Here is a 15,397-nt window from a genome sequence, read left to right on the forward strand (position 1 = left end):
ATAGGAAGAAACTAACCTTACCTTCTGAACAAAAAGTTCTATTGGTGTTATATTAAAATTTTCATCAGAAATGGCCGAAAATTGCAAAAAACGAAAAATTACCTTCAAATTTTGTGTTTTTTACACATAAATGGTTGTAACTTCGTAACGAAAAGAGATTTTTTCACCAGATTTGATAGACTGATGTATGAGCACATTCTGAGGCTACACAAAAAAAATTGTATGCTTGCACCACTAGATGGCCTTATAATTAAACAAAACCTTTGATAACAAGCCAGCCCTATGGTCATACAACTGTTTCTTAACTAAACTAAAGTGTATAGTCATAAAACTAGCTAGATGTAACACAATCATGACCTGATGTTGCATGCACAATTTTGTCATTGCGCGACCTACTGGTTTTGAGATAGAATATGGTATTTTTGCCTAAAACTATTGCAACAACACATCTAAAACCACGAATCATCATGGATTATTCCTTTCATGGCTTTGACTATAATCACTGGTGTTTGCCAATTCACTCCCCAGCAACCATTGAGAATACCTTATCAACCGTTTTTGCAAAAGCTATATCTCTGCATCAGAACATCGTAGAGACACGGGGATGGTCTCGTTTGATTAATTAAACTTGTTGTAACATGATGTGACCCATGTTTTGCAACTGCAAACACCACTCACATGCCCTTCAGTGCTCTAATGTTCCATGATTGTCAATAACAGAAGGACGATTGCAGTAGACAAGAACTTAAATTATTTTTGTTGATTACTTTTTTGTTTTTTCATCTAAAATTATTAGGTTTACCTAGGTTCTTCAATCTGCTTATCCAATCTCAATTTTACATCCTTTTGTGCCCTTTTCGGCTTGACCCCGGCATTGCTGCTTGCAGCTATATTTTTAGGGGTCAAGCCCAGAATGGGCGAAGACCCCTATTGTATCCGTTAGTTTTCTTTTTATAATAATAATTATTATTATTCCTCCGCCATTGCGGTCTATGGCAGCCCATAGAACCGTACGTAGGAAAGTTATGAAATTTGGCACACTGATAAAGGACAGTCCAATGTGTCCCCATAGCAAATTTGGAGTCTCTATGTCTAACCCGCTAGCGCCACCAACAGTCCAAAATTGCACTTACGTTTTTGCTTATAACTTCTGACCCGTACGTCCTAGAAATTAAATTCTTGTTTCCTCTGATTCCTTGGCTCAAGACGATTCGACTGGACCCTATGACGTCATTTTCCGTCATGAAAATTTTTCCGCCATTTTGAATTATTCGTAAAACCTACTTTTGCGAACTTGTCCTAGAGCTTTTCCCCGATTTCCAAGAAAATCGGTATGTAGCATCTACAGACCCTCACGGCAAAAAGTTATGGAATTCATGTCAATTCGTCAATCCTTTTCCGTAAACCGCGTCAACAAATTTTACATAGAGCGCAAAAAAACGGATTTGAGGCTGTATCTTCGACAAACTTAAGCCTATTGACACTATACTTGGTACTTGTGATGCCAATCAGGAACTACGGGTGCCTGCAGAGTTTCGTCACAGCACCACCTAGTGGTCAGACTTATGCTTTACACGCCTATAACTTTGGCTCCGATTGACGTATTTTCACGGGACTTATTTCTTTGGAGTTCTGAATAGTTGCCGAGTCCAACGATACCAAACATGCCAGAATTCGCCTTACGGTTAACCCTGCGCAGCAAAATAGCGCTTAAAAAACACGCGTGAATATCTCCGCGAGCGTTTTTCCGATCGATTCGAAAACACCATAGGAAGAAACTAACCTTACCTTCTGAACAAAAAGTTCTATTGGCGTTATATTAAAATTTCCATTAGAAAATGCAGAAAATTGCAAAAAACGAAAAATGACCTTTAAATTTTGTATTTTTTACACATAAATGGTTATAACTTCGCAACGAAAAGAGATTTTTTCACCAGATTTGATACGCTGATGTATGAGCACAGTCTGAGGCCACACAAAAAAAATGGTATGCCTGCACCACTAGGTGGCCCTATAATTGAACAAAATCTTTCATATCAAGCAAGCCCTATGGTCATACAACAATTTTATAGCTAAACTAAAGTGTATAGTCATGAAACTAGCTAGATGTAACACAGTCATGACTTAAGGTTGCATGCACAGTTTTGTCATAGCGACACCTAGTGGTTTTGAGATAGAAAATGGCTATTTTTGCCTAAAATTACTGCAACAACACATCTAAAGCCATGAGTCTTCATGGATTATTCCTTGATTATTCCTCCATGGCTTGGAGTATAATCATTGGTGGTTGCCAATTCAATCCCTAGCAAGCAATGAGAATACCTTATCAACCGTTTTTTGCAAGAGCTATATCTCTGCATCAGACCATCGTAGAGACACGGGGGTGGTCTCTTTTGACTCATTTAACTTGCTGTAACATGATGCGACCTACGTTTTAGCACTGCAAAAACCACTCACATGTCCTTCCGGGCTCTAATGTTCCATGATTGTCAATAACAAAAGGACGATCACAGTAGACAAGAACATAGATTATTTTTGTTGGTTACATTGCTGGTTTTTTATCCGTTATCATTAGGTTTACCTAGGTTCTTTAATCTGCTTATCCAAACTCAATTTTACATCCTTCTGTGCCCTTTTCGGCTTGACCCCGGCATTGCTGCTTGCAGCTATATTTCTTATTATTGTTATTCTGGTTCTTCTTCCGCCATTGCGGTCTATGGCAGCCCATAGAACCGTACGTAGGAAAGTTATGAAATTTGGCACACTTATAAAGGACACTACAATGTGTCCCCACAGCAAATTTGGAGTCTCTATGTCTAACCCGCTAGCGCCACCAACAGTCCAAATTTGCACTTATATTTTTACTTATAACTTCTGATCCGTAAGTCCTAGAAACAAAATTCTTGCTTCCTCTGATTCCTTGGCTCAAGGCGATTCGAAGTGACCGAATCGCCTTCATTTTCCCACCATTTTGAATTATTCGTAAAACCTACTTTTTTGAACTCGTCCTACAGCTTTTGTCCGATTCCGACGAAAATCGGTATGTGTCATCTAGAGACGCTCAGGGCAAAAAGTTATCAAAAGAATTTTGATACATCAATCCGTTGTCGTATACCGCCTTAACGAACTTTACGTAGAGCGCAAAAAAACTGATATTAAGCTGTATCTTTGACAGACTAAGGCCCATTGAAACGAAACTTAGTACTTGTGATGCCAGTCAGGAACTGAGGGTGCATGCACAGTTTTGTTGCAGCGCCACCTAGTGGCCAGACAAATGTTTTATATGCCAATAACTTTGGCTGTGAGCAAAGTTTTTTCACAGGACTTGTTTCTTTGGAGTTCTGAATAGTTGCCGAGTCCAACGATACCAAACATGCCAGAATTCGCCTTACGGTTAACCCTGCGCAGCAAAATAGAGCTTAAAAAACACGCGTGAATATCTCCGCGAGCGTTATTCCGATCGTCTCGAAAACACCATAGGAAGAAACTAACCTTACCTTCTGAACAAAAAGTTCTATTGGCATTATATTAAAATTTTCATCAGAAATGGCCGAAAATTGCAAAAAAACGAAAAATTACATTCAAATTTTGTGTTTTTTACACATAAATGGTTGTAACTTCGTAACGAAAATATATTTTTTCACCAGATTTGATACGCTGATGCATGAGCACATTCTGAGGCAACACAAAAAAAATTGTGTGCTTGCACCACTAGATGGCCTTATAATTGAACAAAACCTTTGATAACAAGCCAGCCTTATGGTCATACAACTGTTTCTTAACTAAACTAAAGTGTATTGTCATAAAACTAGCTAGATGTAACACAATCATGACCTGATGTTGCATGCACAATTTTTTCATTGCGCCACCTACTGGTTTTGAGATAGAATATAGTATTTTTGCCTAAAACTACTGCAACAACACATCTAAAACCATGAGTCATCATGGATTATTCCTTTCATGGCTTTGACTATAATCACTGGTGGTTGCCAATTCACTCCCTAGCAACCATTGAGAATACCTTATCGACCGTTTTTGCAAAAGCTATATCTCAGCATCAAAACATCGTAGAGACACGGGGATGGTCTCTTTTGAGTTATTAAACTTGTTGTAACATGATGTGACCCATGTTTTGCCACTGCAAACACCACTCACATGTCCATCAGTGCTCTAATGTTTCATGACTGTCAATAACAGAAGGACGATTGTAGTAGACAAGAACTTAGATTATTTTTGTTGATAACTTTTTTGTGTTTTCATCTAAAATTATTAGGTTTACTTAGGTTCTTCAATCTGCTTATCCAATCTCAATTTTACATCCTTTTCTGCCCTTTTCGGCTTGACCCCGGCATCGCTGCTTGCAGCTATATTTTGTGATGTTTTTATGTATATAAAAAGTAAGATAACACTGATTTGTTGGCCTCCCCAACGGCAGGCGACACTAAAGCGCACGCGTACAGTACAGATCTGAAATCCAACGAAGAATACGCATCACCTCGTGAACGCGCACAGACAGCCAGCAAATCCGCTAGATTAGACGCGCCGCGCACAGGAGGCGCATAGTTTCACCAAACAAAATCTATTGTTTTGATTACATGCATTTGTAGCTCTTTCTCTTTTAATCCACGACTAGTTCATGTGTGACGGGATACTGCGATCGTAAGGTGTTTTTTTTAAGTTTTCTGTCATTTAAACGGGTATAGAAAGAAGCTGGATGTTTTTTATGGATCATGTCCATGAAACTCCGAGGAACAAGAACAACAACAACCTCACGACTATTCTGGGAAACCCAGACGACGGATTTAGTCAACTAACGTTACAGCTCTGCTAAAGATCGCGTCGACACTAATTTACTTCAACATTTTTATTTTATAATACACGGTCCACTGGACGCGAGACCTCAGCGAATCAGCGTTTCTTTGTCTGGGCATTATTGCATTGCCGTACTACTAAAGCAATATAACAAGTTATTTTGTTATAGCATGCAAAGACAAACATTGGACGTTAGCGATTTTTTGAGTAAACAAGAGACTAAATAGTATTGGATTGCAATGTGAATGCAGTAACGATTGCATTACACCCATTTACATGTCAAAGGAGCAGAAAAAAAGATCTGGTTATGTCCTTCTTTAATTTCCGAAAAATCTTTAGATTGGGCTCAGAGAAGAAGAAAAAACAGTATGATCACGTGCACAGGGACACGAACCCGGAGGAAATTTGGGAGATCGTGGGAGAACTCGGGGATGGAGCTTTCGGGAAGGTGTACAAGGTAAAATCAAAGTCTTAAAAGCATTATTGGGACCTCTGAATTTTCCATGTGATAAGGAATGGAAACGTTATTGCATACGATTTGTGTAAAAATGCATTTATAATATAACACTAACAAATTAAAGTGCAAAAGTTTCATGAGTCTTTGTGCGTTTTGACGTCACCAGTGTGACATCATCAGCCACATGCCACTGGTTGTCATTCATATGACCTCATCTTGTAACAAGTGTTTGGTTTATTGTTTTCTGGTGGGTTTTTGAATGTCTGCTCCATTGGTTGGTTGGTTTGTAAGTGGGTAAAGGTGATTTAGAGATGGGTGCACCAGACTAATGCAGTCAGTTTGATGTAGTAATGTTTAAAAAGTCAAGCTTGAGAGGCTTTACAGAATTTTATAGTCCATAAACTTCTTTTTTTGATCATGACTGAGATCCGCCCCATGCCTTTAAGCAATTACAAACAATTACACATTCCAGAGACCCATGTTGCAATCCCAGACTTTTATTTTAAATGGTATTTTTTTGTTTCTGTTGTTGAAGTTTGAGTGGGTTGTGTCTTGAAGTGTTTTTGTCCTTGGTGCTGGCCCTTTTTTGTTACACATTGAAATCAGCTGCATCACGCACTGTGGTAAAATACTTTTAAAACATTTCATATTTTATTATTCCACATCATCATCATGTAATAAACCAACAGACTTTGCCCTGGTTAATTTTTCACCAGTATGATACATAGCTTAATAACCACCCAAGTAAAAAAAACGTATTGAGTGAAATAGTTCAGTGTGACCCTATAGAATGAAGGCGCATTTAAATAAATGACACTTGATGGCTAAATACACTTCTAATAAAACATATTTACCTTTAACCAGCCCTTTACATTTTGCTGGTTATGGTTGTGCATTATGTATATACTTAAGCTGTAAACATATTGAATAAATGGTAAACATTTTATGTTTGAGAACACGTATGTAGTTTGCTAATCAGATAACACTGTACAAACATCAACAGTTTTTCGTTCTTATCACCAGCAATGTTTACCAAAGTGTCTGCCAACAATTTTATGGTTTGTATAAGGATCTTTTGTTCACACACTATGCACATACTTTTTTTTACAACAACATATTTACATACTTTTATATATATATATAAGGCTGTATCGACAACTTGGTTTCTCATGAAATTTCTTTCACACGCTTTAGGCTAAGAACAAGCAAACGGGCATCTTTGCTGCTGCGAAGGTGATCGACACCAAATCTGAAGATGAACTGGAAGACTATATGGTGGAGATCGACATCCTGGCATCATGCGATCATGAAAATATCGTCAAACTACTTGACGCTTTTTATTTTGAAGCCAAACTTTGGGTGAGTTTGGATTTATTTTCTTGGTGACTTTTTTTCATTCAGTCTTGTATAGCATGTCTCCTAATAGTTCAAATGGTGTCTACATAACCCTTGTTTTCTGCAAAAGCCAAAGGAAATGGATCAAAGAGTAGTGCTTAGTCCATTTCCACCTGGATCTGTTGATTCCAGCCTCTTCCTTCCTGTGCTGGGAAGGTTTTAAATAAGGTTGAAGTGGCATGCAGATCATTGCTGTCTGGCTTTGCTTTGTTATTTACATTTGAAACTGGTTTGTGAGAGAATTTGCATCCTATTCTAATCTGACATGCAAATGCGAATGACAAAAACTAAATCTTTCAGACGTAAAATTCAGTCAACTCTGTCAGCTCATCAAATGTATGATATTTTCTTTTGATGTGAGCTCAGTCATGAATACCTGAGAAGACAGGTAACATAATACTCTGTCAGTACCTGTTCCTATATGTTTAGTGTACATTGTGTGTTTGTGGAGATGTAGAGATTTTTTTTGACCTGTCGTGCACCAGGAAATAGATATTGGCATTGCCCACGTCCTTATGGAGATGGAGGTGTGGTTTCAATTGGCTCTGATTCAAGGATTGTTTAACTAGATTATCGCTAGAACAAGATAAACAATAGATGGTATTGATAATGGCTGTCTTTAAATTTAAAGGGCACGTATTATGCAAAATCCACTTTTACAAAGTGTTAGGACATTAATGTGTGTTGGCATTGTGTGACCACAAGCACTCTACAAAGAAAAAAATCCTTTTTTAATCCCCATTAAACCAAAGCAGTCTCATTAGACATGCTGTTTTGATTTTCTTGTTAATGTGACATCACACTGATAAAGCCCCGCCCACTGCCACTGACTGACTTTTCAATTGCATAGTCCCCCACGGGTCAGCTTACTTTTGGGGGTTTTCCACTGGGTGCAGTACGTAGTACCCGATATTTTTTTAGTACCACCTCGGTCGGGGTTCCAAGCGACCCGGGCTGATACCAAAATGTGACACGAGAACACTGTAGATCGCTGATTGGTCTGAGAGAATCGTCACTACCAGCGTCTTCGCTATAATGTAAAAGATTAGCTTTACCTTCATGCTAGATTGCAGTGTTTTGAGTAAACCTGTTGTCATCTGTGCTCTGCTATAATTTCCCAAACTCCCTTTTAGCGATGAAAAACATCCACAGGTTGAGAATCAGGAACATTGTAACAGATTTGCAGTTTGTGGCGGCACGTCCGCATACACTCACCTAAAGGATTATTAGGAACACCTTTTCAATTTCTCATTAATGCAATTATCAAATCAACCAATCACAAGGCAGTTGCTTCAATGCATTTAGGGGTGTGGTCCTGGTCAAGACAATCTCCTGAACCCCAAACTGAATGTCAGAATGAGAAAGAAAGGTAATTAAGCAATTTTGAGCGTGGCATGGTTGTTGGTGCCAGTTGGGCTGGTCTGAGTATTTCACAATCTGCTCAGTTAATACTGGGATTTTCACGCACAACCATTTCTAGGGTTTACAAAGAATGGGGTGAAAAGGGAAAAACACTCAGTATGCGGCAGTCCTGTGGGAAAAAATGCCTTGTTGATGCTAGAGGTCAGATGGGGCCGACTGATTCAAGCTGATAGAAGAGCAACTTTGACTGAAATAACCACTCGTTACAACCGAGGTATGCAGCAAAGCATTTGTGAAGCCACAACACGCACAACATTGAGCCGGATGGGCTACAACAGCAGAAGACCCCACTGGGTACCACTCATCTCCACTACAAATAGAAAGAAGAGGCTACAATTTGCACGAGCTCACCAAAATTGGACGGTTGGACCGGATTCAGATGGTAGAGTCAGAATTTAGCGTAAACAGAATGAGTACATGGATCCATCATGCCTTGTTACCACTGTGCAGGCTGGGGGTGGTGGTGGTGTAATGGTGTGGGGGATGTTTTCTTGGCACACTTTAGGCCCCTTAGTGCCAACTGGGCATCATTTAAATGCCACAGCCTATCTGAGCATTGTTTCTGACCATGTCCGTCCCTTTATAATCACCATATACCCATCCTCTGATGGCTACTTCCAGCAGGAAATAAATGAATGTATGGCAATGTATAACGATGCTCTCACTTGTATGATGTCATAGCAGAAGGCAGCGCAAATATAACCACACGCCTATAATCCCTCCCACTCCAAAGTGTTACTAAACTTGTTGGAAAAGCTAGTGAGGTGAGCTGACCCGACCTGACCCAAACCAAACTGTGGGGTATTATGCAATGGAAAAGCGCCAGTAGTTTTCCCACCCACACATGGCCATTTTGGACATGATATAATAAATGATCTGTGGTGTATTTTGATTCGAAACGTCACACACATTCTGGCCAAACCTGAGACTTATATTACATCTTGTATAAATGGGCATGATAGGTGCCCTTTAATGTATAATATAAAGAAAATTACAAATACAGTAAAATGGGTATTTTTTCATTTACGTATGTTTGTAGAGTTGACTTAAAATCGAAACAAGTTTATCATCTTATTTGACTTCTGTAAACTTAAGTGGCCTTGATGATGTCATTCGATAAGGCAAGTAGTTTTAAAGGCAGAGAAATTTGTATTTTTTTTGTCCCACAATACAACCAGAAATGAATATTAGGGAATGCTGTAGGGTCAGTTTTGTTTTCATGTTGGCTTGAAGGGTATAGAGTTTATTCAGGCATTGAAATTGATTGACAGACGCATAATTTTACGGTAGGAAAGGAAGTCTCCTATTGTGCATTTAATATGGCCATTGTAATTCTCTGACTGTGCGACCGCTCTGTGTGGGCTATTGTGTTTTCACCGTCGCCGGTCTAAACCAACAACTCGCCCACAATAGAACAACCCAGCAACTCGATGCATGAATGGCTTTGACTGTTCTCAACACAACATCCATCTACATTACACAATAGTGCAGGATTTAGACTTTAATGCTGTTTGAAAGGTACACTAGCTTTGGTCCTGTCTTTTTAAAGTTTCTTCATGACTTTTAGGGGTTTGAACCTATAACCTTTCAGTTACTGGTGCAGATCTTTAAGCACATCATGTGATTATTACTAGGATTTTTTCTCATTATGTTTTGTTTGTTCCCCATTTGACTTCTGTATGAGCCTGCTACTCTCTCCAGATGTCCAAATAGGGTTTGTGGAAACTCTTAATCCTATTATGACAAAAAGGACTTGATGTGTGAAACCCTTCATCCCTCCTCATGTGCTCATACATGCCTGCTCGATCCTCTTATGTCCTTCACCATATTGAGTTATGAAAGCCTTCAAGTCGTACAAACTTCTTCGACCAGTCACAACTCTGCCGTGCAGCCTTATTGGCCGATTGTAGCTCTGCAATGGATTCTCAGTGACCAATGGGATGCAGCTTCAATGACCAATGAAAGAACCTGTAATACAGCTTCTTTGGTTCATTGGATCTCTGCAATGCAGCTTTGTTGAATAGCCCTGTAGTGTAGCTTAGTTGACCATAACAGCTCTGCAATACAGCATTTACTGACCAATCATAGCACTGCGATGCGGTTTTGCTGACCAATTATAGCCCGGCTGATTTCTGTCATAAAATGTTGTGCCGGCCCTGGACTAAAAAGACCCTTCTATAATCCCTACAAGCAAGTTGACTAGCTAATATGGTTTCATGAATGAATAAAGCTAGTCTGGCATGTAGATGGGTTTAATGTTAGGACAAGAGGATAAACATCATATCTTATAAAAAAAACATTTGCCATTCGCAGAGTCTGTCTTGCGCAATGTAACATGGCTGCTGATTTCTTATCTTGTGCATGTAATGCTTGTTTTCGCAGATCTTGATCGAGTTTTGCGGCGGTGGAGCTGTAGATGCGGTTATGCTCGGTAAGTGCACACAAAGCATCTGATTATTCTGAAAAAGGTCACTTGTTCATCGACCACTTTTTTCCATTTACTATAATACTTGCTTAATTCTTTACATTTATGTATATGCATTTGGCAGAAAAGTGATCAGACTTGCTAAAAATGAAGTTTGCAGGCAAATATTATACTATTACAATTATTTACTAAATACAATTATTTACTATTTTGTCTATATACTTGAAGTGGATATTGTTTATATATCTGTCTATAATAGACAGGTATCCACACTGTATTCATTCATCCAGCCCTTTTCTAACAATAGTTCAATTATAAATGGATACAAATGTCTAAATATGTGAGAAAAAGCAGCACAATTATGACAAAACATTTTTTTTATATGTGACCCAATCTGTAATAGCCATGCTACAGTTTCAAAATCAAATTCTGAGATAATGAGCATCAAAGTCTGATTTTAGCCATTCATTTCATTATGATTTCAATCTTTGATGTGACCTTATTCAATCAATATTAAAGATATGAACAAAAAATAAATTTGACACACGATTTTTGATAAGACAGGCACATTTATTTTGTTGGCAGCAAGCAATCATTCATGTGTAGCCTATTTTAAACAACGGCAAGAATTACGCTAACGTTAGCGGTTTTCATATCGTAAGTGCTGAGGGGTTAGTTGTAACACAGCGTTACAATTAACCCCGCTGGATCAAAATATTTTCAAGCCTATCAAAAATGTTGCTGAAAGCTGCAGACATATTTCAAAATGATGCTATGTTTTAGTCAACAAGACACTGATTAATATGACATAACATTGGATTTGGTATCTTACACACCCAACTTAGAAACCAAAAAAACATTTACTTGAATACCACCAAAACACTCGTTGATCAATAACTCTCTGGAAAAACATTGTACATTTCCAAAGAGATCGTCTTTTGGCAGTGTAAAAAAAATACCGGAAATACAAAATGCTCAACCTTGTGCAACAATTTTTGGCCGTGCACCCCCACTCCGGGTTTTAAGCCACAGGAACACTGTTCTGGGAAAACAGTCTTGTTTGTTGAAGGCAGGGTGCGTGGTTTTTGCAGAACACTTTGGAAAAGGGATTCGGGCCGAGTACCAAAATACAATTGTAGCCAATCAGCAGTAAGAGGCATGTCTACTATCAGACATCTTTGCCTGAGTTGCGTATGTGTGGGGCGGGTCTATCAAAAGAATGTCCAGATTCTATTGTGGTAGGGATGTGTTTGTTTAGGTGATTTCAAATGTCAACAGAGATATATACAGTACTCCCAAAAGTGCTATTACGCCATAAAATATAGTTCCTCTTTTAAATCCGCTTAGAAAAGCGAAACGTTTTATTTTTATACCACCAAACTTGCTCGTATAACTACTCGTCTTAAATAGGAAAAACGTTGATGTGTTTGGTCACTTCTAACTTTATCTCTAAATGGTACCATTGAATGAATGGGGCTAAGCTAAATGCTATCGAAGCGTCGCAGCGCGCTCCAGCGCTTACGTGCACGCACACAGATGATAGAGGGATGTATCAACAATTCTTAGTTAAGGTAATAACATATTTTAATATTGAAAATGAGTAGACTATTCCTTTAACTGTCTGCCGTGTACCTGAACCCAAATGTTTAGTTCAACCTAGCATTTTTTAAAATATTAGAAACTTTCTCAGTCTATGCTAGCTAAAGTGCATGTTGTCATTAAATGGGGACAATACTAAGACACAATATAATAAAATATTGTTTCATTATAAAATGGTATTATATTAAAATGGTCTAAGTTATTTGGCCACTTTTTGTAATTTATGTTGTCGTGTGTGTGTTTTCAGAGCTTGAAAGGCCTCTAACAGAGCCACAGATCCGGGTGGTGTGTAAACAGGTGTTGGAAGCTCTGCTGTATCTCCACAACAACAAAGTCATCCACAGAGACCTGAAGGCGGGTAACATACTGCTCACACTGGATGGAGATGTCAAACTGGGTAAGCCTGTGTTTTGGTTAACCGCGTTACAGTGATCGAACCACACAGAGGACTTCTATAGGCATGACTGAAGTAACCGTTTTATATACAGACATTATATACAGACATTTTATATACAGTTTAGTTAATTTATTGCAAGGTTATGTGATTGTGGAGTGTTTTGTTGCTTTTAGCTACATGTATTTGGCACAACTACATCAGTACACCACTTTGCAATAGGGGTAGGCACTATTGCGTACAATTACAATATATACCACAATACAGCGTATTTTCCCTTCCTTGGGATTCGCTTATGGGTCTTCCTGATCTGTGTGTTTATCATTCTTCGTTTCTTAGGCAATCTCAGTCTTACACACAGCTTCATACTTTGTCTACATTGCAGGAGCCCTTTGTTTGAGTTAGCCACACCCACTTATTTGCATACTGCAGTATACATGGATATACCGGAGGTCTGCAGGGCCTAGAAAACATTCAAGATCATCAATATAGAGAGCATTTTGATTTAAAATGTACCAGAGCTACTATAGTCATAGCCACAGTCACATAATAACATTGTGCACAGACTCAGAGAAGATTGAGGAGGGTAATTTGCATATCAGGTAGACCTAAGCATTACATCATTGACCAAATGTAAATTCACCTGTGCAGGTGCCCACGTGTGGACGTCACAGTGATACATTGTGCATATTGTACAATATGTATTACTGATTAGTATTACTGTTTAAAAACCTAGTAGTGGTCTGCAACTGAGGAAAGCAATTTTTCTCTTGAATACAGAGATTTTTTTTCTAATCAAATATATTTATAATCAGCATTTCTGAAATGTATTTTTTAGTGATCACATGCAATGCATTATGGGATTGCCTATGTGCTTGGAAAATACATACATGTGATACCTGGTTTTGGCTAAAATGTTAGTATCTAAAACTGTCTTTGTGTTGGGACAGTACCTGTGATGTCTTACAATGCTCACAGGGTTTTTTTTGGAGAGTATAACTGTGCACAAAAACCTATAATCTTTTGCTTTATCTGTCAGCGGACTTTGGCGTTTCTGCCAAAAACACAAAGACAATCCAGAGAAGAGACTCCTTCATTGGAACCCCTTACTGGTAAGTCAAGAGTAAAAATAAAATATATAAATGTGCTCGTACACATTAGCATGGCTTATTGATATTTCTCTGTCACCTCTCGCTCAGGATGGCCCCAGAGGTAGTGATGTGCGAGACGTCTAAGGACAGGCCGTATGACTATAAAGCTGATATTTGGTCTCTGGGAGTCACTTTGATCGAGTTGGCTCAGATTGAACCGCCCAACCATGAGATGAACCCAATGAGAGTTCTGCTGAAGATCGCCAAAGCTGATCCGCCTACCCTCCAACAGCCTTCAAAATGGTAACAGACTGAGAAATTGGTGTTTATTTTTAGCTTAGTTTGGGTGGTGTTTTTTTTTGTTTTGCACACTTTTTAAGAGAGACATGACAATGCCATTACAGGTCTTCCGAGTTTAAAGACTTCCTAAAGCACTCGCTGGATAAGAACGTAGACAACAGGTGGAGCACAGCCCAGCTTCTTCAGGTAAATCAATTGTTTCAATATTGATCATACGAGATACTTTACAGCAGTCACAAAACTTCCTCATAGCTCTTAAAGGCCTTTGTTACAACTGTCTGCTCGACCACATGCCGGTCCAGGTGACCGTTCCTGCCGATGGAGTCCGCAGCTGTTTGTATATAAGTATCAGCGTCAGACACTTTCCGCTCTGGGATAGACGTCAGCAAAGGAGATTTTCTAACAAAGGCTTTAAGTAGACCAGCCACACAAACATTTTCACATTCAAGCGTACAAGCTGTTTAGGGAAGATCTGAAAGAGTCTGAATGGGGTTAAAAATACCCAACTTAAATTTTCCTCCAATTAAACTGATAATATCAAAAAAGCTGCATATTCTCAGATCATCTATTGAATGTGTGCACCACGTGTCAAAGCCAAGGAAGGTAAGTGTTTGATACATTAATCGTAGTTGCGTTCTACGTCTATTTTTATGACCTGTTCATGTAAATAGCTGGTTTTTGGTACATTCTGCTTGCCCAGGTTTAGGATTTATTATACACTTTCACTTTATATATTTATTGTTTATTTTTAACCTGAAAATTGTTATATAATTAAATCTCTGTGTCTGCCTTTCAGTCTCTCTGTCTATCTATGATCTCAAATCATCTCATTATGTTTACATTGCACTTTGTTTCAAGGCAGCTTTTAAGAGAAATCTTAGTTCACTAAGGATTATTTTACACTGCATGTCTTAATGCTCTTTTCAGACTTTTAGCAGAAATCAGATTTTTTTTTTGCGTCGTTTACATTATTATCTAAATGCGACTCCCATCAGTCTCATGTATGAACCGTATGCGGCTCTGAAGTGACCCGCATGTGCTGAAGACGAAGCACTGTGTTTGCGGAAATAAACAAAGTCGCTTTGCAATACATCAGATATGTATCTAATTTAGGACCACATTTGAAAGTGGCCTGGGTCGGATATGTGCTGTTCAGACTTTTATAAAATTAGATAGGAGTCACATTTGGGCAAAAAAGTCAGGCATGGGCCAATTTCGCCTGCAGTATGAAGATAGCCTTAAAGTCCTAAATAGCTTAATGTTTGTTTTTAAAAAGCATTTGCTCACATTTTAAAGGTGCCGTAAAATGTAAAACTGTATTTACCTAGGCATAGATGAATAATAATAGTTCTGTACATGGTATTGACAAACTGTGAGCCTCAAACACTATTGTTTATGTGCATGCAGAAGGCCGCTGGAAAACAGGCCAATCTCAACATAACATTGACTGTGATGTTACAGTCGAGATCAGTGTTGGGGGTAACGCATTATGTAATAATATT

General features: G+C 38.6%; 1 protein-coding gene across 2 annotated transcripts in view; it reads left to right on the top strand.

The window, feature by feature from the left end:
- Positions 1 to 4,486: 4,486 nt before the first annotated feature.
- slkb (STE20-like kinase b) overlaps positions 4,487 to 15,397 on the top strand; it is a 29,734-nt gene continuing 18,823 nt past the window's right edge. Inside the window, exons 1-7 of one of the 2 annotated variants that reach the window (XM_073861069.1) lie at positions 4,487 to 5,269; positions 6,464 to 6,628; positions 10,469 to 10,517; positions 12,358 to 12,507; positions 13,544 to 13,616; positions 13,704 to 13,898; positions 14,000 to 14,081. In XM_073861069.1, coding sequence (XP_073717170.1) covers positions 5,120 to 5,269; positions 6,464 to 6,628; positions 10,469 to 10,517; positions 12,358 to 12,507; positions 13,544 to 13,616; positions 13,704 to 13,898; positions 14,000 to 14,081 — 864 coding nt within the window. In that variant the 5' untranslated portion in view covers positions 4,487 to 5,119. The remainder of the gene's footprint in view (positions 5,270 to 6,463; positions 6,629 to 10,468; positions 10,518 to 12,357; positions 12,508 to 13,543; positions 13,617 to 13,703; positions 13,899 to 13,999; positions 14,082 to 15,397) is intronic. The other variant, XM_073861071.1, reaches the window with a different exon arrangement.

The sequence above is a fragment of the Misgurnus anguillicaudatus genome, chromosome 3 (genome assembly GCF_027580225.2).
Source record: "Misgurnus anguillicaudatus chromosome 3, ASM2758022v2, whole genome shotgun sequence".
NCBI classification, from domain to species: domain Eukaryota; kingdom Metazoa; phylum Chordata; class Actinopteri; order Cypriniformes; family Cobitidae; genus Misgurnus; species Misgurnus anguillicaudatus.